Below are 26,982 nucleotides of genomic sequence, written 5' to 3' on the forward strand. Positions count from 1 at the left end.
TTTGTTATCAGATTAAAAAAAAAAATAAAATATTTAAATGTTGAACAACATTATTTGTATTTAAATAATTGATTTCTAATCGTCTGCGTTGGATTTAAAACAAATTAACAAATTTTCTAAAGAGACAAAAATCGCGTACACATTTATTTCAAGCTCGTTCGTGGGTTTCATTGGAGTATAAGAAAAAAAGAAAACGAAAAAGAGAGAGAAAGAGAGAGAGAGAGAGAGAGAATATTGCGAACATTATAAGCTCAATGCGGTTTCACCATAGGAAAGATTATTTTGACGACAAAACCACGAAGGTGGTCGTGAAAGTTGGTCCATACGCGTAAACTCCCCCACCAATAGAGAACATTCTCACCATCTCCTCCTCCTCCTCCTCCTCCTCCTCCAGCTTCTCCACCTCCACCACCTCCTCTTTTCTCGTTCGCCTCGCAACGTCGATTTTTTACGAGGCCGTATCTCGAAGTTTAGTATAAGAGAAACGCGTAGAAAGAAATCATTTTTACGAGGGGGGAGGAGGGGTGGGGAGGGGAGGGGAGGGTGTTGGTTCGAGTATTCATACTCCGTACTTTTCGAAAATAAGAAAAGGATCCTACGAAATATGAAAAGAAATGTTGAAATACACACACACACACACATATATATATATTTAAACACGTGTATATAATAATACGAGTATAAGGGTCCACATTTATTTAATGTAAGTAGAGAAACGTTACTAACGTAAATGTTTCACAACGATAATGTTACGAGCATCTAAGCACGCATCTTTTATATATTCGTTATACATAACTATACACACGCATACATACATACATACATACATACATATTATACATAGACGTAACACACGATAAAACCGTATACCGTTTAATTTTCATTTCGCACCTGCCAGAATTTAAAATATAATAACACTTTTCTCACGGAATATAGATCAATCGAATATTTTCAAGTAAAAGTTAAAGTCTCTCTCTCTCTCTCTCTCTCTCTCTCTTTCTTTCTTTCTCTTTCTTAGGTGGCACGTGTCGAACGAATTAGCGATAATCGATCAAGCCCTAGGGCAAGAACAATTTGTGATAAACACAGGTGAACCGTGTTGCGTTTCGAACGAAAGGGAAAAATCCCTTTAAGGGTTAGAGCCTTTCGTTTTGTCTTATTTTCGTTCGATCGAGAATACGAAGGAAAGAACGAACGGGAATAAGAAATGAAGAGAAAAAGAAAAAAAAAGAAGAAAAAGAAGGAGGAAGTAATTAACGAGTAGAAACTTTAAGGGACACTTTCAATCCTTTCGTCTAGCCTTTAGGGTGTTCTCGAATGTCCCTCCTCTCCCAGGAACACACCACCACCCATCTCACTCACTTTTATTCGAAGAACAGATGATCCTAAAAGAATAAAGTGTTTGGAATCAATTAATATAAACATAATCGTAGAGATTGCATTTAAAAAAAAAAGGACTCGTAGATGTATGGTCTCACCTTTGATCGATTAATAATGAAAAAGAAAATAAAAGAAGAATAAGAATAAGAGGAAGAGATGATTAGAGAGTAGCTTTAAAGGGCTCACTATCTATCTATCTCTCTCTCTCTCTCTCTATCCTCCAGCCACCCACTGGGGTGTTCTCAAGCTCCCTCCTCCGTTCCCATGAGCACACTACCACCCTTCTCTCTCTATCTCACTCACTCTTATTCGAAGAACGAGTAGTAATACGAGTAAAGGAGAGAGGGTTTGCGCGCGCGCGTCGATTGGCCGCAGAGAGAAACGGAGTGTGTACGTACGGCTGGGTTTACGTCCGTGGTGGTGGGAGGAACCAGTGTGTATGTATATATGTAGGTGTGAAAGTGTGTTAGAAAGAAAGAAAGAAAGAAAGAAGGAAAGAGAAAAAGAGAAAGAGATATAGAGAACGACGACGTCACCGTCGCTGTTGCTGGTGCTGGCTGCTGGTTGCTGGTGCTGGTGCCTGGTGCTGCTGCTGCTGCTGCCACCGTCATAGTCGTCGTTTCGTTTCCGTCGTCGTCGTAGCCACCACCACACCACCACCACCACCACCACCACTGCTGCCGTCGTCGTAGTCGTAGTCGTCGTTGTAGTTGTGTGGTAGTCGTCGCCGTTTCTGGATCCACGCACCAGCTGGTGCGCCGCGTTAGTATACAGTCAGGAGTTCGATCGTGGCACGAGTCAGTAGCACATGAGCGCTCGTAGAGCGAGTATCGTTCCGTTAAGCGAATATCTCGCCCGGGCGATAATGTCATCGAGTGATCGTCGAGCGTATTATACGAGAAGATCTTCGAAGAAAACATAAAAAGTATAAACAAAAATTTCATTATCGTTCGTTGTTATATTATTATTATTGATTATAATAATAATAATAATCATCGGGATTGTCAAGATTAATCGTATATATATATATATATTTATTTATATATATATGTATGTATGTGTTTAACGTATATTTAAATATCAGAGACAATTTGATTTTGATATTCGAACAGATTTTGTGTGTATATATATATATATCTTTTTTTTTTTCTCTTTTTCTCTCTTCTACTTTTCTCTCCTCCTAACTTTGAAGAAAAGAGAGAGAGACGTGTGTTTCGTTTTGTATTTATCATTCGTAACGCGCGCGCGCGTCGCGTGTGAGAAGAACACATCGGAGAAAATCTTCATCGTCGTCGTCGTCGTCGTCGTCGCAGTCTTCGTCGAGTGACAAGAGACACGGGGGAGGTTTTTCCGTCGATACGACGAAAACTTAACGAGAAGAGGAGAAGAACAATTGTTTCGATTATCGTTATTACATTTTTCCTTTTTTTTTTTTCTTGAAAATTTATTAATTATACGACGAGGACAACAAATCAGCAAAATCAGCAAAAGCAGCAGCAGCAGCAGCAGCAGCAGTAATAGCAGCAGCAGCAGCAGCAGCAGCAGCAACAGTTAGAAGTGAGAGAGAACTATAATTCTGAAAGGATACATTCACGCACGACTAAGATTTCAAATTCATCATCGCAAATGCGTGTTTTCTCTTACGAAAAATACAAAATTACGAAAACAAATCATCATCAACGAGAACAACAAACAATCTACTCTACTCTTCCCCCCGTGTTTCGCGAACTCTCGTTCGCATTTTTGATAATCCATCGCGAGGAAGTTTGAAAAGCCGAATACAATAAACGCGATTTGTGAAAAATTGTCTTTTGAGATATCGAGAGAAAGAGAAAGACACACACGGACTTTACTAATTGATTGATTGATTGATTGATTGATTGACTGACTGACTGATTGATTGATTGATTGGAAAAAATAAAAGAGAGAAAAAAAAGAAAAGGAAAGTAAAGAAGAAGAAATAGATCGTCACGTAGAAAACGAGTCGCGATCATCGTCGTCGTCGTGTTTTCGTCCTGTTTCGACGGTGTTGCTTGCTTTACGTTATTTTTTTTTTGTTTTTCTGTTTTCAAGTGAAATATCAAACACACCCACCCACCCCCTCGTCGACGCACGCACTGGCTGGTTGGTGGGACGCCTAAAAATAATTTTTAGGCATTTATATATTTGTTTTCGTTCAGTTCCTTATTTATTTCGTATCGCGAGAGAATTTGAAAAAGGATTCGTTCAATTTGGGACGAAGGGATCGAATCGTGTTGTTTCCATCCCAAGTTTCCTGTTCTATTCTTCGCGTTAACGAATCGAATTAAAAATAAAAGGACAAACTAACGAATCAACAAATCAATAAATAAATAAGTAAATAAATAATAAAAAAATAAACGGACTCAATATTAATCGTATATATTTAAATATAATTCGTTTTCTTTTTCTTATTTCGTGTTAACAAAATATTCGTCGAAGGTGTGTTAGTTTTTTTCTATACGATATATAATAGATATCGAGTAAATACATTTATATATTATACATACATACATATATATATATACATATATATATATAAATACTCGTACGTTATTATCAATCATCGAGTCACCGAAAGAAGATACGCGCGTATCCGTGCGTCGATACTTTTTCAAAAACCAGCTGCTAGTGTGGTGATTAGCGATCGTTGATTTATTCATTTTAATACTTGATAAAGAAATAATAATAATAATAATAATAAAGAAAATTAATAAAAAATATAAACACAGAAAATTATAATTAAAGAAGAATTTTAATAAAGTGGGGAAACCAAAATTCATATTTTTTAAGTGAGAGAGCCTTTTTTCTACGACTTGTGTTACACGAACGATCCGAAAATGGTGCCACAACAGCAGGACAGCCCTTCGAGCTCCGGTATTCCGATGTTTGGATCTTTACTTGTGGATAAAAATTCTTCTACACCTTATTCGGATGCTACACAGGTAATACAAAAATATTACTAATATTTATTTCAATATTATCTTAATAAATTCAATGCTAAATCTCTTCCCTCTTCCCTCTTCTTCTTAAACTCTTATCGAACAATCTTACGTTTTAATGATACGTTTATATCTAAAAAGAAGAAAAAAAAAAAAAACAAGAAAAGTGTGTTCGATTAATTATTTTCAACGAAGAAATTTTTATTTGAGGCCGCCTCGTGTTACGAGAGAAAAAGAGAGAGAGAGAGAGAGAGACCTTGACAATGATTCGTACATGCCGTTTCGTTGCGTTGCATGCGAGGAGAAAACAGTTGCAAGAGAAAGATAGAATAGAAATCGATAGTGAATGCAATTTTACTCGAAGATCGTTTTTTATTCATGATAAATTATACATTATTAAATAAAATATATTTTCATGTGAATAAAACCGAGACGTTTACTTTAGCGGATCTCATTTTTGATCTTTGCGAATGTTTTATTTCCTTTTTTTTTTTCTATTTCTTTATTTTTTTTTTCCAATTATTTATTATCTAAATTTTTCCTGTCTTTTCAATCGTGTTAAATGAGAAAATTGTTACCATCTATCTATCTCCCTCTCTCTTTCTCTCGAATCATACTTTTCTTAACCCTGAGGATATAAAGAGCGAGAGTCAATACGATTTCTCAAGTTGATCTTAGAAACTCACGTTAGATCTAACGCATTACGTCCGGAATAGAAATTCTACGAAAATCTTTCGGAAATCTCGTTAAAGGTAGCATCAGTAGTAATATTAGTAGTAAGTCGCGTGTAAAATATTTTGCATGGTATTAGTATTAGTTAGATAGTAGTAGTAATAGTAGTAGTAGTAGTAGTAGTAGTAGTCTCTATAATACTTTGACGAAAATCACTTTCTTGGCAACCGACGCAAATCGTCGGTGAAAGATAGAGATAGAAAATGAGTAAAAGATACGCGTGGAAAATCATGCTAGGTTTCGTTTTTCGTTAGGCACATTTACGTTATACCTGTATAATAATATTCCACATTTAAGCACGTATTTGTTTTTAAAAGTGTTGACAATTCTATTAGATTTAACGTATCTAACGTTTATAAACTCGGTTTCGTGATTAGGAGGAGGCATGTATGTGTGTGCGTGTGTGTGGTTAAGAAAAAAAAGAAGATATTTATTTTCTATTTTTTTTTCCTTTCTTTTCTCCGTATTGTTATTATTATTCTGTTTTTTTTTGTTCTCTTATCATAGCACGTGTCCTCACACTTTCGATCCTTTTATATATTTATTTATTTATTTATTTATTTATTTATTTGTTTCTCATGAAAATTACGCGTGATTATATTTCGTGAAAGATTCACGATGCCTTCAAATTTATTTGGAATCTGATCATATTCATATATCATCCGTTGGGTGGTGGTGATATATTTCTTTTTCGTTAGAACCTTTCAATGGATTTGCTCGACGATGACAATTTCTTTTTTTTCTCTCTCTCTCGGTCGAGAGATTTCTGACAAGACACATAAGAGTTAAGAGAAGAAGTAGAAATAGAAGAAGAAAAATATGGAAAAAAAAAAAAAGAAAACGAAAAAAAGGAATGTTACGAGGTGCGATGTTTATCGCACGGTAACCTTTTCTCGACTTTTGGAAAGAAGTAGGAGTTCGTTAAGTTTGTTTTTGTCTTCTTCTACTTCTACTTCTACTTCTTAGGACACGAAAGAACTTTTTAAAAGAAAAAGAATAGACAAAACGTGAAGAAAGTGGCCAGGAAGGGAACAGTGGTGGTGCAGGGGTTTACAGGGAAGGAACAAAATGGTGTTTGATTTTTATCGAGTGTCAAGTAAAAGTTTCTATTTCGACGTGTCATTTTCGTAAGCTTGCGTTCGTTCTTTTTTCCCTCCTTCTTTCATTTCTTATCTTTTTTTTCTCTCCACCCATCCATCCGTCTATCCATTCATCAGTGCATTCATTTTTCTATATATTTTTTAATTTCACCTCGTTTTTCCTCCGTCAATCGACACGTTGTATAAAAGTGGTAACGAAGAATTTGTTCGACGATTAGAAAGAAGTTAATTGCGTCATTTTAATGAGTCTCTTACGAGAATGAAGGTAAAAGAATGAGATATATATATATCAAAGAATGAAATTCAACGTTGAACGATGATTTATCGAGCAACAAACGACTTTAAGCGATATTACGGATTTCCATTGAACACATACGAACGAACGAAACGAATGGAATGGAATGGAATGGAATGAGAACACACGTGAGAGAGACACGTTTCGAAACGTCCGTCGTGTATAACATCATCATCATCATCATCATCATCATTATCATCATCATCATCATCATCATTATCATCATTTCTCGTATTTTTGCGAATCAATTTGTTTTTGTATTTCTTTTTCTTTTTTCTTCTTCTTCTTTTAACTATTTTATTTGATATCTTTTCTTCCCTTTCCAAAAATTTCAAACGTAACATTTTCTATTTCCGTTTTCCCCTTTAGATATATTCTTTCTTTCTTTCTTTTTTTTCTATTATAATTAGCTCGATTCTATTATTTATTTTCTCTTTGTAACGTCGAGAGACCAGTGTAATTAGATAATTTATAAAGTGAGAATATTATTTGTAAGATATATAATTGGTTTTGTTTTTTTTCTTTTCTGCCAGCATCTATTATAATTCTCTACGAATTGTTATATTTCGTTTGGAAAATATATATCCGCGTTGCTTCTCTATTAAAATTTAAATATATATTTGTAATAGGTAAAAAAGAAAATAAAAAAAAGAGAGAATTCCGTATCGTCTAACAGTAAAGTATTTTGTACCAATAATTTAAATTCTAAACATATAGTATAGTATATTACGTTACATACGTATACGAATATTGTAACGGTATCGTTTCGGATCGTGTTATTTCGTGATTAGTGTTCCATCAAAATTTCAGCTTTTTTACGAGATATTCTCTCTCCTCCTCCTTCTCCCCCTCTCCCCCGAAAGTTTCGTTCTCTATAATTATAACGAAAATATAGAATCCATCCATTTCTATCTCTTCATTATTCTCTTATTATTTCTTTTTCTTTATTATTTTTTTTCTTTTTTCGATGTACCAATATTAAATATTATTCGAGTCAAGTTGATATAACCCGTTGTGTTGCAGTTCCTTTCGAGATTTTCGACCCTCTCGATTATCCCTTTGGATTTTAATGGTTCCGACTCTAATTCTAGAGCTCAAGTTATTCTCTCTTTCTTTCTTTCTCTGTTTCGTTTTCGTATCCAGGTAGTCTCAAGGGTCATGTAGCTTTTATCGCCTCGAGGAAAACGCCGGACGGTCTCCTCCCCCTCCCCCTTATCCCTTCCCACCTTACTCCTTTAATTCCTCTTCTTTCTTCTTTCTTCTTCTTCTTCTTCTTCTTCTACTATCGTCGAATCTTTTGGAGAAGAGCCACTAAATCCTTAAGCTTTTATCCATCGTGATCGATTGATTATTATTATTTTAAATTTATTCTTTGTTCAGATATTTATTTTGTTTTTTTTTTTTTAAATATTATTAGCGATTACGTATGTGATTAGTATAATCACAGGTGTCGAAAAAAGCTTTAGAAAGAGAGACAGAGAGAGTTAAGATTAAATGTAAAAATTGCATCGAACATATTACACACATATCACATACATATATATTATTAAATTAAAAGTTTTAGAAAATCGATACGAAAAAAAAGATCAAATGATGAATGATAAATAGGAAAAAGAAGGAGGAGTAGGAAAAGAAGGTGGAGTAGGAGGAGGATGAGGATGAGGATGAGATGGAACGAGAGGGGGGGTGGGGAGAAACGTGGGATCGGTAATTTTCGTCTCGATTCCAATTTCTTTTTCTCGCGGGCTTAATCTCGTCGAGCAGCAAATTGGCGGTGGCCCCCTGAACTTCTCTTTGACTGGACTCTCCCTCTCACTCTTTCTCTTTCTTTCTCTTTCTCTCTCTATCTTTAGTGTCCGAGGCCTCGCCTCTTCTCCGATAGGTACAATCCCATCAAATTACCTCGATTACCTGCAGCCTTGACGGCATACACGAGCCTCTCTAATAGACGGCACACCGACGTTAACGACGACGAAACTCTGAACGTGTTTTTGTTGGTAGTGGTGTAACCAACACACACTAACGTCTATCGATATTTTTTCTTTATAGATGTCTACATACTATATCCCATCTAATCGTGTGTACGTGTATGTGTATGTGCGTGTTTGTGTGTACGTACGTTTGCGTTCATGTGTCGTGTTTTTGTGCATATTATTGCATGTTAAGAGAAATAAGAGTAAAATTCGAGAAAAGGATGAGGAGGAGGGTTGGGTGGGTGATTTGGTGGATTGTCCATCGTGTGTCGTGAAAATCGATATCTCGAATAGATTTTTTTGTAGACTTTTAAATACATTACTACTAGGATATTATTCTCGCACTTTTTATCTATGGGGTGTTACGATATTATTTTTGTATTTTATTTCTTTTTTTATTTAATAATATTTATTTTTTATTTATATATTATTTATAATATTTTATAATATTATATATATATATTTAATAATATTTATTTTTTATTTTATATTTTATTTATTTTTTATTTAATAATATTAATAATATTTATTTAATAATATTAAAACAATAAGTATATCTATGCAAATAATGCACAGATTATTCAATATTATCAAAATTTCAATTATTTGGGATTATAATATTAGACTTTTTTTTTTTTTTCGATAATATTTATGAATATGAAATTTTACTTAAAGTTGCTGAAAAAAAAAGAATCAATTGTCCGGTTTCCATAATAACCACCAAACCTCACTCTAACTATTATCGATCAAAACGACCGGTTTTTATTGGAGATTTTAACGAGGGATAAGAACACTAAGCTAAAGGTTTTAACGTTGTAGAGGAAAAAAAAAAATTGCTTCACTTTCGAGACACGAAATTTGATTTAATTTAAAAAAAAAAAAAAAAAAAAAAAAAAAAGATACGAATCTATTCAGGATATCTCTAATAACGTGGAAAAATATATTATAAATTTAATCGTACAACAGACTCTACTTTCCGTGAGTCACCTTTTATACGTGTGTAAACACTTCGAACATGTGTGTGTTTATAGGATAGTTAAACGGTATACTAACACGAGGTTGACTTAAATGTTAAACTGTTTTGCGCATGAGCTTTAAAGAGAAAGAAAGAAAGAAATAAAGAAAGAGAAGGAGAGGGAGTGAGAAAGACACCGTTATCGTTTGGAAGAAAAATAGAAAAAAAAGAAAAAAAAGGAAAAGAAAATGTTTTTCACTTAAGGATTGTTTATAATCGCGCTATTATATTGTATTTCGAATCTACTTTCAAGGTTCTTGGGTTTCTACCTTCTCTTCTTCTTCTTCTTCTTCTACTTCTTCGTCAGTTATACTTTTAACCACCATAACCGTGTATATGTGTGTGTGTATATATGGTGGTCTTGTATCCGTGACGATAATCGTGACTCGTTTTTGACGACAACGGACAACGATGACGACAACGACGACATTGACGAGCATGTGTCGTTGTCTCTTGTGTGCTGCAACGTTCTTCATTGCATCGCGTTTAGTTCCTTGAACTTTCTTGGAATTCAAGCGAAACGCGATGCAACGAGCAGAGAGCTGCAGCCACCACGTTATCCGGTTATGAAACTTCCAGGAGGAAGAACAGGAGGAGGTTGTGGTGGGGGTGGTCAGGAAGGTGAGGGGTTAAGAGAAGAAGGTGGTGGTGGTGTGGTGGTGGTGGGGTGGGGGGGTGTTCGTTTGTAAAACTTTGATGAAATTCGTTCGTTCGTTGGTTGGTTAACTCGTTCGTATGTTCGTTTTTTGTTTACTCACTTTCTCTCATTGATAAATTAATTTTTTTACTATTACTTTTTATGTATTTTATACTTGGATTATGAATTTTTTTTGATTGTTCTTATTTATTAGAATTTATTAGAATTTATTAATCGATCTCGAGAGAGTTTACGCGAGGAAAACGTTGATGGAAAGTTTTATTTCTTTTTTTTTTTTTTTTTCTAGATTTGCCTTGCATCGGATGATTATTTTCTTCTTTTTTTTTATTATACGAGCATAATTATTATTCGAAATTTATATTAATTCGTTTTCGCGATTATTTATACAAGTTTTAATCTCTGTTCTGTTGTTGCATTTCTCTTCTTTTTTTTTTTTTTAATCTCACGACGAAAATATATAATCACGTTTCTGTTTTTTTGTGATATACGATTAAATTAGAATATAAATAATATATTATTTGCGCGAATACGATAAGAAGGTTTCTAATTAAACCGATTATAAGAAGGAAAAAAAAAAGTATAGTCTAGAAAAAGTTCCCTAATCGCGGTTGACCCGCGAACTTTCTCAATTTGTTTGATTAATTACAATTAACTTGTTTTCAGTTTTTAATTTGCCTTTCTTTATCCGTTTCTTCAAAAACGTTTCGTTTACTCTTGTGCCGTATAATAAATTTGAATGAGATAATAAAATAAAATATAATAAAACGAGGTTAAGAGGAATAACTGTGTCTATAAGGGGAAAGAAATATAAAAAAGAAAGGGAGGGAAAAAAAAGTAAAAGAAAGAAAGAGAGAGAGAGAGAGAAGAAAAAAAATTATTGATAAAGAGAGAGCGAGAGGAAATTCCCTTTCGCGCGAAGTTATAGTTGTTTGTTGCGCGAGGTTTGCTTTAAGTATTGCAACACGTGGAAAACTACTCGTAATTATTGCGGTTCAACCTTCGAGCAAGTTCGCAACACTGTCACTGACGGAACTGAAGGAGAACGAACGATCGTTGCAATATGTAGTTATAAAGTTTCGTTTCACGAAGTTGAACTCGTTCGATTAACAAACCACAACCACAGAAACAACATACACATACAACACACAAACAAATAAAATATACATGTAAACGAATTAAACATTCGAAGGTATTTCCCGGGTAGTGTTGTTCGAATTATAATGGAAATTATTCATCATCGTCATCGTCATTTATTTTCTTTTCTTATTTTCACTTCATTTAATTTATTTTTTCCCCCACTAAATTCGTTCGAACAAATTCAGGCATACCCGATGATGATTTTGTCTATCTTCTATCTTCTTCTTCTTCATCATCATCATCACCATTCATTCATTGTGATTATGACCATGATCGTTTAACATGCGTTATACACGATAGATTCAAACATCCGGTAGATAGTTTACATCAGACCATGATTCAGCACCGATCGGATCGATCGGATCCGATGATATATCTAATTCTGGTTATTATTTTGATATTCAACTCGCATCTTTTTACTATTCGAAACTTACGATATTCTTTTCTCTTTCTCTCTCTCTCTCTCTCTCGTATTCCTCTATTCTTGGTAAAAGTCGGACGAGAAATAATAGAGAAAGACGATAGTCCGAGACTCAGAACGATGACGACGACAATGATGATGATGATGATAATGGTGATCATGATCGTAGTAGTCGCCAATCGTTGTGTTCGTGCCTTGCTAAGAAGAAAAAACTCGTCTACCGTTTTTCGAACGTGCCCAGAATGGAATATTCAATTGGATAATAAGTTACTCTACGCGATTGCCACGAAAGATATCAAATATTATTCGCATTTCAAATCGTCAATTTTTCGTTATCATTGTATTATTTTTTCTTTTTCTATCTTGTTGATTCGTTAAATTATTGATTGAAATAAATGTACGAAACGATCAAAGAAACGAGTAAGAAAATAAAATGGGATTGAATAATTTGCAGGTCGCAATGAGTGCATTTGTTGATTCGATTTATTTTTTATACGAGTGATTAAACAATATTTCTTCTAATCGTTATTCTCTGTACTAATATTTATATATATATTAATATTACTTGGTATAATGTTGGATAATTAAATGAAGGTATTAATTGAATATAATATTGATCCTTTGCACGGTTTGTTGGGTTAATGAATAAATCGAATAAATGTAATAACGTGTTATGATCGATCTATTTGTTATTCGATATATTATATTAATAAATTATGAAATGAATTAATCTTATACGTTTAATAAAAAAACCATACTTCAAATTCGTTCAGTATCTTAAGTCATACGTATTTTTTCTATTAAATATAAAGTTATATCGATAGAGAATATTTGAAATAAGTGCACGACGATAAAATTATGTAAGCAACGTTGATGATTTATAAAACCAGTTCAACGAATCAAACGAATAAATTAGAAAAAATTCGTAATAACAACGTTGAGATCGAATTATATTCGTCGTTTTTTAATTTTAATAAATTATTACATGAATAAAAAAACTAGAATAAGAAAATTGATCGATGCACTTGTTGTTGTTGTTGTTGTTGTTGGATAGTTTATTTTTTCTTTGTGAAATTATTTGAACGAATTGTATAAGAAGGAAAAAATTATATGTAACACGAAATAAAAAAAAATTCAAATTGAATAATAACTTTGATCGATGTACTTGTTTCGATAGGACTCGCAATGTCACGAAGATTAGATCGTTTACATGATTTTTTATCTATGTATATGTATATATATTTATACTTTTCTATCTCACTCTTTCGATAAAATCACTTACGTTAGCCATCTCCTACCACCATTTAATCTTCTCACGGTCATTCGTGATTTATCTATTCGAGATTGATCTATCTATCTATCTATCTATCTATCTATCTATCTATCTATCTATCTATCTATCTATCGTTGTGGTAAGAAAAAGGAAAAAAAAAGGTCATTCGCTGTTAGCTTATTATCATGTATGCTGTTTGCTTTCGTCGAGATCGATGCACTTGGTCGAGTGGACGCTCGCAAAGTCATTGAGATTAGATTTCTTCTTAGATATAATATATAACGTATATATTAATAATAATAATAATCTCTTTTTATTTTTTATTTTTAATTTTTTTTTTTTTCCTTAGAGATAAGAGGTACGAAAGAAAAAAACTTGAGGTAGTCCAAGAAAATTCCTTCCCCTCCCGAAAACGAACAATTTCGACTACGATACGGTCATCCTCCTCCTCCTCCTCCTCCCCCCAACTTCCTCTCTTTCATATCATTCGCTTTAAATTCTACGTCTAATTTCTTTATCGATCAATCAACACTCTCGTAACACACCTTTACCACGCATACATTAATTATTATACACGCGTAATAATGAGATTTAATCGTTTATCTCTCACTTTTTCGTATTAATTTTCTACGAGAACGAAAAGAAATGAAGTTCATTTGTTAGTTTTTTAAGTTCAAACGATTACAAGACTATTCGAACAAGTAGAGATATCATCACGCACACGCGTGAACTTAAATACAAACGTCATTTTTACGATAATATTATACACACAAATCGAACGATACGAGAGAGAGAGAGAGAGAGAAGGAAATGAACGATGATGATAGTGGTGAATAATTAAAATAAAAATTCTTTATAAATAAGAAAAAAAAACAAAAGAAATAAACTCAATATTCTAATTTTGTATCCACGCTCGAAACTAAATTTCTAAAACAATTTGATATGATTCTAATCGAGACACACGTGTCTTCATTTCTCTCATATACATATATAATAACATTCTCACGTATTTTTCTCTTTCCTAACCATTTAAACAAATAAAATGATGAAACAATTTAAAAAAACCAAATGGTTAGAAACAATATTCTTTCTCTTTAAATTGTGCGCTCGTGCGCACTGTGATACACGTGCGTTGTCACGTACCGTTATTATTACGTTGTTCCATCTATCTATCTATCTATTTATCTATCTATCTATCTATCTTTCTAGTATTCTGTTACGCGAGTTCTCGGATAGTGGATGTGTATGAGTAAGTAAAGTATATACGTGTGTATGTGTGGACACGCGCGCTCACGCTACGCCACGTGTGTCATATATATGTGTATATATATATATATTCACACACATATACACATATATACACACATACACGTTCCCATATATGCGCGCATCGCTTTCAACGAGTGAAACTGACCGCTTCGTCTCGCCATTTCACTGTCACTTTTGTAATACCGTTACGCCCGCTTACGCGGCCGTTACGGCACCGAGCTTATCCGCATATCGTTTCATAATCGGAACCTCCGGAGTTATTCCGTGTGCCGAGAATTGCGAACTCTCCCTAGATATATGTATTAATTTTTTCCACATGGCTTCTATTTCTATTTGTTTTTTTATTTTTTTAAATTTTTCTCCCCCTTTTTTTTATATATGCGCCAGTAATTTTACTACGGACCAATTGTGTAAAATTCCTCGAGCACATTGCAATTGCAATTACAATGATGTTTTACATTTTTTGGTAATTTTAATTTGAATTTTTTAATACCAGGAAAGATCGCGTTTATTTTTAATATCTAATTTAATGTGCATTTGAAAAACATTCTTCTATCTTTTGCTAGGATTTTTATATTCAATTTTGCTATTTTTCATTATTTTTATTTATTTTTTTATTATAATCAAAAACACATTCGTGTATATCTATCTTTTTCTTTTTCTTTTTTTAAATGAGTTGGTCGCGAATCTAACATAATTATTATCAGTCAACAACGGCAGTTAACTCGTAAGTTTCGCGTTATATTGTGTAATATCATCCTAGATTATTTATCGTTATCGCAGAGCGATAGATTAATCTTTGAATTTTTAACAGAGCTCTACTCTCTACTACTCGTGGGTGGTAGATTTGAATTTTTTTCGTCGGTTCTACCATCTCTACGATTTTTTTTTTTTTGCTCCTTGCGAAAGAGAGAAATAGAAAATGTTCAAAGTTACGACGATGGCCCAGTTTCTCTCTCTCTCTCTCTCTCTCCCTCTTTCTCGTTCGTTTCACACACAACAAAATAAAATAAAATAAAAAAAATTAGAAAAAAAATGAGAGAATTTATCGCACTCGGTCAGGATGTCGCTCGTCAGCTGACCACTGCATGCGTGCAAACATTTTATTCGTGTGCGTGCATATGCGTGTCTTCTTCCCCACCCACCCCCCTACCCCTCTTCCTTTTCTTTCTCTTTCTCAGGGTCCTTTTCTTCTCTCTCTCTCTTTCACTAGCACACTCATTCCACCCTTCTTCCGTTTCGTCCTGAATTACTTTAGCCAGTGCAACGAGCGTAACTAGCTTGCAACCTGTTTCAATTCCTCGTTCCTTTTGACACCTTGTATCTTATTTTTTAATTTTGATCGATCAAAACCGATTTCTAAATTTGTTTCTTATGATCTATCACAATTCATGATTGTTATATCAGACTGCTTGTATTAGTTTGTGATACGTAACATAATAATTAAATGAATTCGATTAAAATCTATCTATATATAAATCTATATATATCTCGTTTGATTAAAAATAAAAATAAAACTTTGAATAATAGTACATATATAAATTCCCATCTCGAACGGTGTTAAATCATAAGTATCTTGTGCTTAGAAATCGTTTAGAAATCTAATTGTAAATTTAAATTAGAAATGAAACACACCGATAGGAAATTATAATCGCGTATCGTTGGGGGGGGGGGGTCGTGTTAGAATGATAATTATATACATATTTTTTTTTTTTTCGGAATATTATTAATGAACATACGAATGTATAAACGATTAGGCAAAATTGAGTGGCTGTGAAAAGGAAAGAAAAAGTGATACGAGTAACATTTTATTTCTTTTTCAATTTCGTACAATACTGACTTCGTATTAATGGCTATAACCCAATAGTTTCATTTAAATAAAACCAAATGAAACCATCTAATAGTCTCAATTACAAAAAAACAACAAAATAAATGAAAGATATTGCTTGTACACCATCACTATCATTATTCAGCCGTTCAATTATCGAACCATAATCGTTTATACAGAGGATGACCTGTAAGTATATCGTATACATACATATTCATATATGATGCATACACACACACACACATATATATATGTTAAGTATCTATAAAAGAAAGTTAACGATAGAAACTGACGAGTTAGAGTTTTATACCATTTACCAATCGTACCATTTGTTCTATATATTTCATAATCAAGAATACGGATGTGACGTTGTTTTTATATACAAATGAGTCGATTATCAGAAGAGCAGCTATTCTCTCCCGGACGACAAATACTACTCATTCTCCTCGTGCATTATCTTAGATAGACGACGAGTACGAAGTCAGGCACGCGAGTGTCTCTTATTCGTCATCCAACTGCTGCTTGTGCCCTATCTCTCTTTCACTCACCCAATCAACTTTCATTGGATACGGAATAATAAAATAATCAAATAAAATAAAATAAAATAAAATAATGTTTATCGATTCGTGGCTTATCTTTCGACCAATCATATTTTTTCTTCAAAGTTTTGCCCATTTTCGATCAAGGACGTTTTAAACGATAATAAGAAAAGTATATAAATGTGTGTGTGTATATATATATATATATAGTGCATAATACTATTTGCACACGCTTACGTGTACAGTCAAGGGCAACAGCTGCACTCTCTCGAGAAAGTGTACATCCTTTTTTTCTTGCCCACCTCTTTCGTTCCCTTACCCCCTCCTCCCTCATTCCACTTCCCAACTTGAAGCACCCTCTTCTTATTTCTCTACACAATCCCTCCCCCCTCCCTCCAGCCCCTATGTGCCGGCCCCCGCTCGTCTTACTTTTTCTTGCATTTTGCATTCTGTTAATACTAACCGAACAAAACCACTTTGTTGCACGCCATGAAGTTACGCACCGTCGAACGATGCACGCGAGCGTTAAAGCACTCTTTATCTTTTTCTTTTCCTTTTATTTTATTTTATTTTCTTATGGTCTTTCAGTCGCGTGCAACAAATACGATAAAGTCTCTTTCTACTTTCTTACCAGATGAATTATCGAATATGTCGATGATGATAATGACAACGAGAGCGAATATGTCGCTTTCGAGATATTCAGGTGCATGCGATACTCATTTTTTATTTCTATTTATGCAATGACCGTAGTATGTATGTAAAAGTGTATACGCATTTGTATGGGATTATCTCTGTTGTTGTATACGCAGCAATGCAGTTTTAAAAAAGGATCGATTGAAATGTAAACGACCGTTGTGGATTGGTATTCGACTCGTTACGATATAATCGCGTATCGTAAATTTTGTTCGGCAGGGTTGAATTTAATATTTGTTTTTTATTTTCCTTTTTTTTTATTTTTTTTTTGAATTATTCGCGTATGCAGATATTATCCCCTTTTTTTTCTTTTTCATTTGTATTATCTTTTATAATAAAATTTGATATATAACGTGTAATAAATGAATTAAAGAAAAATATTTGTATGATAGATTATCGAGAAATTATACGAATAATTCGAAAATTAAATGAAATATTCAAACGAATGTGGAAAATCAATGTTAGAATTAAATTCTTAATAATTGTTTTATATCTGTTATCTCTCTCTCTCTTTAATTTTTTTTTTCCTCTTCTCTTCTTGTTTTCCACGGTAACCCACATTCGGAAAGCGGATCTCCTATCCTTCCTTACAAGCATCGAACCACGTCGACATATAAAAGTATAATACGCGAAGCGTACGGTGTTGGTCGTCGGCATTAACATACACCGCCATGTAATAAGAAACGCAAATCGCGATCAGATCGCTATGCTATGCCCGTTCCTTCAAGCTCTTCCCCCCACTGCCCCCCCTCCCACATCACTCTCTTATTTTTTATCTTCTTCCTCTTCTTCTTTTCTACTTTTTTATTTCTCCCATTTATTACTCATACGAACTCTTCACACTTGTCATATATAATAAACATTTATTAATCTACCACCCACCCACCCACTCCCCTATATCTATGCTCTTCCCCCCACTGCCCCCCTTCCACATCACTCTCTTATTTTTCTCTTCTTTTTCTACTTTTTTATTTCTCCCATTTATTACTCATACGAACTCTTCACACTTGTCATATATAATAAACATTTATTAATACACCACCCACCCACCCACTCCCCTATATCTATGGGATATTCGTTTCATGTACTCTCGTTTTCAAAATTAAAATACGGAAGAGAGAGAGAGTGTGTGTGTGTGTGAGCAGAAATCGTTAGAATAAATTGTTAACTGTTGGTGGTGATGGTGGTAGATCGCCAAGCTCCGTCTCCGTGATTAATTTCGACGTTGATTTCAATCTTTCGTAAGAAAACCGGTCTTTCGATACGCATACAACCACACACAACTCGCTCTCGATAAAATATACATACAAAAGTATGTAAGTTTATGTATTTATATATTTACACACACATACAGAGACATATGTTTCAACGTGTTTAGATTTCACCCATAGATTTAACATACATTTTTATTTATATTTTATATTATTTCATTTAATTTGATTTTGTTTCGTTAAGTTTCGTTTCGTTTCGTTTCGTTTCGTTTCTATTGCATATTTGCAACGGGCCCCTACGTTCTCACGCGTGTACACACGCTCGTTAATAATTTTTCTCTAACGGATTTTTTTTGTTCACACGATCTATCTCGCTCTCTCTCTCTCGCTCTCTTTCTGTAGAAAGAACTAAAAAATAAAATAAAAACGTGTCGTAGTTAAAAGAAAGAGAGAAAGAAACATACTCGCGTTTCGAATTCCAACGTTCACCAATAAATATTTCAATGATTAATCTTGAAATTCGAGAGTCCATGGTTATGGTGTTAATGGTGATGGTGGTGATGACCTATGCAAAATTGCGGTTTCTATATACTCTAATCGATTAGAGTTAGTATATCCAAATCGATCGATATTTAACTAACTTAGAAAATTATTGTTAAACCTTTGTTACACGTATCGAAAAATGAATCTACCAAAAATCTTTACCTTTACTTAAGATTTGATTTGATTTTTTTCTTCATTGGTTTCTTAAGTCTCTCACTCAATATGTTTTTCTTTTATCCGAATCTTTCTTGACCATATTGACCGTATCCTTTAATCGTTTACGTGTGCTTTTGAAATAGGATGCCCAACGTATGCCATAAGGTCGTCTGCTTCTTCGTGTTATTTTTTTTCTCGGAGAACATTTATTTTTTTGTCCTCCTTTTTCTTTCTTCCTTTTCAAACGTAATAACTGTTACTTCATTTTATTACTTTATTTTTTTTTCTCTTTTTCCTAAAATATCTGTCTTCTTTTTTTAGAAAAAAGAAAAAAGGTATTCTACATATATGTATTATGTGTTAGAGTCAATACGTGAAATATGCCATATATATATATGGGTTGCGAGCCTTTTTTGGGATCCACGAATTTTTCCTTTTTTTCTTTTTTCCATCGTCACGGTCGATCACTACTCGGAACATTTTCACTGCGCACAACACAACCTTTCTATTGGATCTTTCTCACCCCATCCATGATCCTTACGATTTTCACGGGTCGCAGGTAAATGCTGTTTCGCCGTGTGCAGGCTAATGATTTACGGGACCATCTGAGAAAGAGAACCCATCCATCCATCCATCCTTCGGTCTGTCCATCCTTTCCGTCCATTTGTTTCCTTTCTTCATCCCACCCTTCGTTCCTCTTCTCTTCTCTTCTCTTCTCTTCTACCAACCAACCAACCAACTAACCCTCTTTATACCTTTTTGTCAGAGAATTCCTTTATGACGATGCCGATACATCATTAACGTTTTCGCTGCTAGGTATAAATATACTGCACGTGATCTCTCACTGTGATATTATTATTTAAGATTTTTATTATTTTTCTTTTTCCTTTTCCTCTTTTTTCTTTTTTTTGAGGAGGGATGGGATAACTTTGGTTATCGATCTCGAATAGATTTCATTTATTTTTTAATATATAATATATATATATATTACGTAGAGATACTTATTTATACAAAGAGATATATAGATAGATAGATAAAAAGAAAGAGAGGTCTCCTAGGGACCTGTAGGTTTTTATAAAAATAACCGAACTCACTTAGTTGCTAATCCAATATTTAAATTCACGATCAAAATAATTCTTATTTCTATCATCCTAAATTACGATTCTATAAACGTAACGAGGAATCAATTAGTATTCCGTTTAAATGTACCTCAAAGATTAAAGTTCAGTTTCGAACAAAGAGAGAAAATAGATAGAAAAAAGGAAGAAAAAGAAAAAGAAACAGAAAAAGAAAGAAAGAGAGAGAGAGAGAGAGAATTAGTTTAAAAGGAAATGTTCGAAAGATAATGTTAACGTGCTTAACGAAACGAAAAAAAAAAAATAGAAGAAGAAGAAAAAACAACTCGTGACCGATGGAAAGCGGAAATTATACTAGGAAGGACAAAAGTTTAGAATCGACCATGAAGGTGTTGGTCAGGGAGATTGGATTGATGAGGAGGAGGGGGGTTGGGGAGGGGATCAGAAAGAGTGCGATGGTGGGTGGTTATGGCAAAAGGACGTAGTCGTTGGTAGTCGATCTATTTGAAAGTTTCTCACGTTCGCGAAGGCAAATGACAATTCCATGTTTCACGGATGCGAGTTACGAAGGTAACTAGGAAACGAACGACCAATAGCAAGAATTAAGAGGGAAGGGGAAGGAGAGGGGGTGGAAGAAGAAGAAAAAAGTAGGAAGAATAAGAAAAGAAAACGTAAAAAAAGAAAATGGAAGAAAGGGTTTTTTGTTCTTCTGCACGAATAGACTGTAACACCTTCTTCCTCTTACTATCCCCCCTTCCCCCTATTCCCCCCATTCCCCCTCAACACCACCTCCCACTCTCCTACTCGCACTCTCCGTCTTTCTCTCATTTTTTTTTCTTTTTACCTTTGGCTTACCACCACCAACACCATCACCATCATCACCATCACCGTCACGATGATTTTTTTTTCTTTTTGTTGGTTTTGTTTTTTTTCTTATTCTTTTTCTTGAGCACACCAATGTCTTCTTGTCGCCTTTCTCGCGTGGGATGAATACGTCTGTTGAAGAGAATTGTTGTCGTTGCATCCGGGATGAGAGAGTGCACTCTGCGATTTACGTTTTCGACTTTCTCTCGGTTGATAATTCTTAAGGAAAAAAGGGTTGGGCATATTTGTGCTTTTCATGAGTTGTTAAGATTTAGTATGAGAGGAAGATAGATTAATGGGATCGTTTATTGTTAATATCATTGATAAATATATTTCATTTTGTATGATTAGATTGCATTCGTTTGAGTGTAGTTTATTTAATAATGGAATAAATAATGTTAATCGTTAAATGTGATTTTAATTGAAAGTATTCGTTGTAATTTTAAAAAGAGTCGTGTTTAACCGGTTACATGTTTAAATTGTAATGTTAAACGATTTAAAAATAAGTAAGAAAACTTGTATATCGGATGAATGTGTATATATATATATATATAAAAACTGATCACATCATATAGATAAACCTGAAAGATGCATAGATAGTTTATTAAACGTTGTAGAACTAGTAGGATATTACATGTCGGATATATATTATACAAATATTCTGTCTCTCTTTAACATTAGATTTATGATACCCGTCATTTTGACGGATTAGAAATTGTCGAGAAAAAGCATACGTATTATTTAATAGAAATTTATTTATCGACATTGATCGATGTTAAAATATATATATATATATTCCATTTTGTATTTTTTATCATATCATCTAGTCCCGTTGTTATTACGTATGATTAAAAATAAATCATCAAAAAAAGAAGGAAGTATATATATATATATACATATATTCATTAAAATTCATAGTTATCTCTACTTCTTACATTATAATATTTACTTATCAACATTATGTTAAAATGTAAAAGGGATAGATTGCGAAAACCACATGATCGCGTTAAACGTGCAACGTTTACGAAGTATCATAGTTACAAATACGTGAAACTATAATAACACGCGCGTGCATAGATGCATAATAATAATAACATAGATGATACACATACATATAAAGATATGGTAATAATAATAATAATAAAAATAAAAAAAAAAGAATAATAATAATAATAATAATAATAATAATAATAATAATAACAATAAGGAAAGCGTGCGGAATTCACGAAGGCCAACGAGTGTGGCCAAAGCCGAGATTGAGATGCGACAGAGCGCGTATGTACGAGCACGACCTTAAAGTATCTTGATACTTCCGTCAGCTAAGAGACGTCTAATCGTGAATAACAACCAACAAACAATGTATTCTCTCCTAGAGTAGCTTTTTGCTTATGTTGAAAGACAGATCTTGTTTTTACTAGGAGAAGGAGGAGGAGGAGGAGGTGGGGGTGGGTGGTACTCGTCCTCGAAATTGAACGCGTACGAAAAATAAAAGAACATTGATTTTGTTTTTTAAATTACGCATCATACGTGTGCATGCAATAATTGTTGAAATAATAATAATCGATTATTATTCATTACGCGGTAGTAATGTTGTAATCATTCGTATTTGTTATATTGTATTATTAAAGAATATTCGTAATGATATTTTTAACGTGAGATGGATTTATTTATTTTTTTTTTAGAAATCTATACGAATTCATTGGCAACAAAATTTATTGTCATGCAATCTGAAAGCAAACTAAAAAAACATATGTATATATATATGTTGTATATTTAAATCAAACCTTGGAGTATAAATTTAAAGCAATCTTGAAGTAATTATAATGCAAATTTGTAATAACCTTGGAAGTAATTATGAAGCAGCAAATTTGTAGGAACTCTGATGAAAACTGGAAACTTATTCGAATGATTGTAACAATTAAATTGCTTGGAAGGTTCTTACGAATTTTGAGAAAAAATATAAATCAAATATATATATATATGTACATTAATTGGCATGAAATTTCAGAGTAACCCCACCAATAGCATCAGTAGCAGTAATAATAGTAATAGTAGTAGTAGTTCATTGCAGTAAAAGTTCGTAATAGTAATAGCAGTAGTAACTACTATAGTTGTTTTCGTTGTTGCGTTTCGATAGAGTGACTCCAAGTAAAGATCGCGAAAATCCCGTTACGTTGTTGTAAGATTCTGTAAACGTGAGTTGTTTCGTATCGATGCTTACCGGAAAATCCTCGAACGTTCCCACGGAACGATTCCCGATTATACATCTTTTTAACTTGTCTTCAGTTTAGTAGTGTTAGGGAGGGTCAGAACGAATAATCGTTCGTATAATCAGTTCCTTCTTAGTAATATCAAATACTTAATACACGCACGTATATATGTTGTACGTGTGTGTGTATATGGGGGGGGGGGGAGCACGTACTTGTGTTTATTCTATATTTATAATTACACGTGCAAAATATCTATGCATGATATACATATTTATGATATACATGAAAATGCATTACTAATATATACGTGTAATACATTTAAATCAAAATTCTAACACGATACATTAGAAATATTTAATAGATTTCATTTGAAGAATTTGACTGTATTATTATATGCTTCGTTAAAAAGTATTTATTTTTTTTTTATCTTTTTTATGAATACAAATATGTTAGACGAGATATCGGGTAAATAAAAAAAATACTTGCATATGAAGAGAATGAAAGAGAAAATAAGAAGAGGAATAATTCTTTTTTAGATTCTTTACGTCCTTTACCGAGTCTCGACCCAATTGCTAAGCAAAGCTAATACTTTTGCCTTTGAATATGCATTAGGCGCGTGCTCGAACAATGAGCAGGCTTAGTGCGCTCGCGCGTGCTATCGGTAAAGATCGCCGTAATTGCAACCAACTACAACTACAACGACAACGACAACGACAATCCTTGCATTGCACCGAGCTTAACTTCGTTGCGTTACGTTGCTGCATTGCATTGCGTTGCGTCGAGTTGCGTTGCATTTTACGCAATACGCGTTTAAAGGTTTATCGAAGTCTTCGTAAAATATCAACAGAGAAAGAGGTGACTATGTAAAGCATGTTAGTGTTACGTGAGATTATAACACCGAACGAGTTTTTAATTGGACTAAAGCGCGTGTCGAGTAGTTAAGTCAAACAAATTATTGCATACTTAGCACTAAAGGGGTGCGACAAGTAACAAAAAAAAAGAGAATAAGAAGTAACCATTCGTAATAAATTTGTTTCCGTTCGTATTTTTTTCTTATTGATAAGCGATGATAATGATGATGAATTATTTGATAATGCTAAATAATGTTGTTTTCTTTGTTTCATTTGTTACAGACAAAAAAGAACAATCCGAATCACATAAAACGGCCAATGAACGCGTTCATGGTCTGGTCACAGATAGAACGCAGGAAGATTTGCGAGGTGCAACCTGATATGCACAATGCGGAAATCAGTAAAAGACTTGGTAGACGTTGGAAAACATTGGACGAGGGCGAGAGGAGACCTTTCATCGAGGAGGCCGAAAGATTAAGGCAATTACACATGATGGAATATCCAGATTACAAATATCGGCCACGAAAAAAGACGAGCAAGCCGGCACCGGCACCGAAAACGAAAGAATCGTCGCCTACTAAGAAATCGAGGAAATCTACGAGCTCCTCCTCGTCTTTATCATCGTCCACGTCGAATTCCTCGTCGTTCACGCCAATTCCCCATTCAAAATCGCGACACGATACTGAGAACAACCCGCAACAGCAGTCGCCGCCGTTGAAGAGGTTGCAGTCGCATACAACCACGAAGCCTGTATCAAGGACGAAGGTCAAACTTGCATTGGATAAGAGGCCACTCGATTATACTCCAACGCCACCGATTGTCACAGCTAAGGTACCCAGCAGTCCGTCCTGCGACACGCCAGATTCACCCGAGTCTGCTAGCTTTTACGATGACAATTATCACGACAGTGGTTCAGCGGCTGGTGGTGTAGCAGCAGCAGCAGGAATCGTCAATGTTCGTGGTCGCGTTGGTAGTAGTGGTTTGTCAGGACCCCTACCACCGACCAGTTCGATCTTAGCAACTAAAATCAAACAAGAGACATCATCTATGATGGATTTGGATTACAAGACGACAGGAACGACGAATAATACGACGAAAAGCAGCAGCACCGCAGTAGCCGCCGCCACTAGTTACGGCAAGGACAGATTTCTCACATCCGTCAATAATTCGTCCACGATTTCCACCTCGTCGTCATCTTCCACCTCTTTAACGAACTGTGACGTAGACAGTCTCGGCAGGAGCACCACGGTCGTCAGACCATCGACCCCGTGCCACCTCGATCACCACCATAGCTTTAACATAAAAGAGGAACCATTCGATTCTGCTTTGGCAACGGCAACCACGACGACGACGATGTGTGGTGGTACGAGTATTAGCAGCTCATCTTCCGCGAGCCCCTCTAATTTGGCAACGAGTATCAAACTAGAGGAACCCGGCAGTGATCCCAGTTTAGCCGATCTCTATTCCCTTACCGATCTCTTACAAATACAACAGTCAGATTTCAAGATCGATATCGACATGGAGACCATTGCCACCGATCTCGACACGTTCGAGACTGCCAGCTCGAGCAGCGGATCCCACTTTGAATTCTCCTGCACGCCCGATGTCACCGATATGTTATCGAACATCGGCGACAGTACCGAATGGACGGAAAACTGCTTTTGAGTGAGCTCCGACTACCTCACGATCGCACCGCGTCGATCAATTAGTTTCTTCTTTTTCTTCTATTCCTTCCTTATCTTTCAAGTTCATTTATTTTTCCTAAACCTTCGCGTCAACCAACGAACCAACCAATCGATCAACCAACCAACCAACCAACCAACCAACTACCAACCGAGCAAGCGACTCGACGATCTCGATTTCTTCAAACTACGAGTCCCCTCGGACACCTTTTTCTATCTCCCCAATACCACGCCACCCTTCCTTTCTTTTCCCATCATCAATAGCACCACTATAAACGACGTTCCTTATCCTTTGAACCTTGTCATCGTTACGGTTTAAAGGGACACACGACGACGGTTAAAGCTAAAGCTCTACCAGCAACACAACAACCGCCAAGTTTTTACCAAACCATTTGATCAACTGGTTCTCATGCTTCTTCGAGGCCTTTGCTCGAAAAGAAGGAGAAAGAAGAGGAAAGCAAGGAGAAGTACGAGGAGCAGCAGCAGCAGCAGCAGGAGGAGGAAGAAGAGGAGGAGGATATACACGCCTTAAATCCGACCGGAAACGGCCGTCGAGTGTGTTGTGTGTATAGGGTGTCTCGAAAGAACAGGGCACCAGCTGTGTGTTATATACCTCACGTTTGGTCTCTTTCTCTCCTTCCGGTACCCCTTCGATTTATCCTAATTTTCTCTCAAACCCCAGGTCGTCCTCCCTCCCTCTTCCCCACCACCCCACCCCTCCTCCTCCTCCTCCTCTTGTACTCTTTATTCGTGGAATTCTTCGTGTACCCTCGTCATGTTCGACCGACTTTAAACCCACGGTCAGCTGATCGCCAGCTGGTGCCTGGTGAATACTCGAATTCCTTCTTTTCAAGTCCCTCGATGGAAAAACTTGATCGTGAGATTGAAAAAGAGAGAGAGAGAGAGGGAGAGAGAGTGAGTGTGTAAACATGAAAAATAAGATTTTATCTTTATATTATTCTTCCTCTCTTCTTTCTTTTTTTTTCTCTCGTAAATTAGATTTAACATCCGGCAACGTAGGTGGTGGTGATGATGGGTGGTGATGGCGGTGGTGTCGGTGTTTTTTTTCCCCTTTAACTTCTCTTTCTTCTTCTTTTTTTCTTTTTTTATTAATTT

At 34.9% G+C, this 26,982-nt stretch overlaps 1 protein-coding gene across 2 annotated transcripts; it reads left to right on the top strand.

The window, feature by feature from the left end:
• The first annotated feature begins 2,028 nt into the window (after window positions 1-2,028).
• On the top strand, window positions 2,029-26,303 carry LOC122514166 (transcription factor SOX-4-like). 2 transcript variants are annotated; one of them, XM_043630832.1, is made up of 3 exons: window positions 2,029-2,305; window positions 4,192-4,343; window positions 24,467-26,303. In XM_043630832.1, coding segments are annotated over exons 1-3 (1,536 nt in total). In that variant the 5' UTR covers window positions 2,029-2,304; the 3' UTR covers window positions 25,850-26,303. The 2 variants fall into 2 exon arrangements, with proteins under 2 accessions (XP_043486767.1, XP_043486766.1); XM_043630831.1 differs by lacking the exon at window positions 2,029-2,305 and adding an exon at window positions 2,913-2,937.
• Window positions 26,304-26,982: the final 679 nt, after the last annotated feature.

Source organism: Polistes fuscatus, unplaced genomic scaffold (assembly GCF_010416935.1).
Source record: "Polistes fuscatus isolate 324 unplaced genomic scaffold, CU_Pfus_HIC Scaffold14, whole genome shotgun sequence".
Lineage (NCBI taxonomy): Eukaryota > Metazoa > Arthropoda > Insecta > Hymenoptera > Vespidae > Polistes > Polistes fuscatus.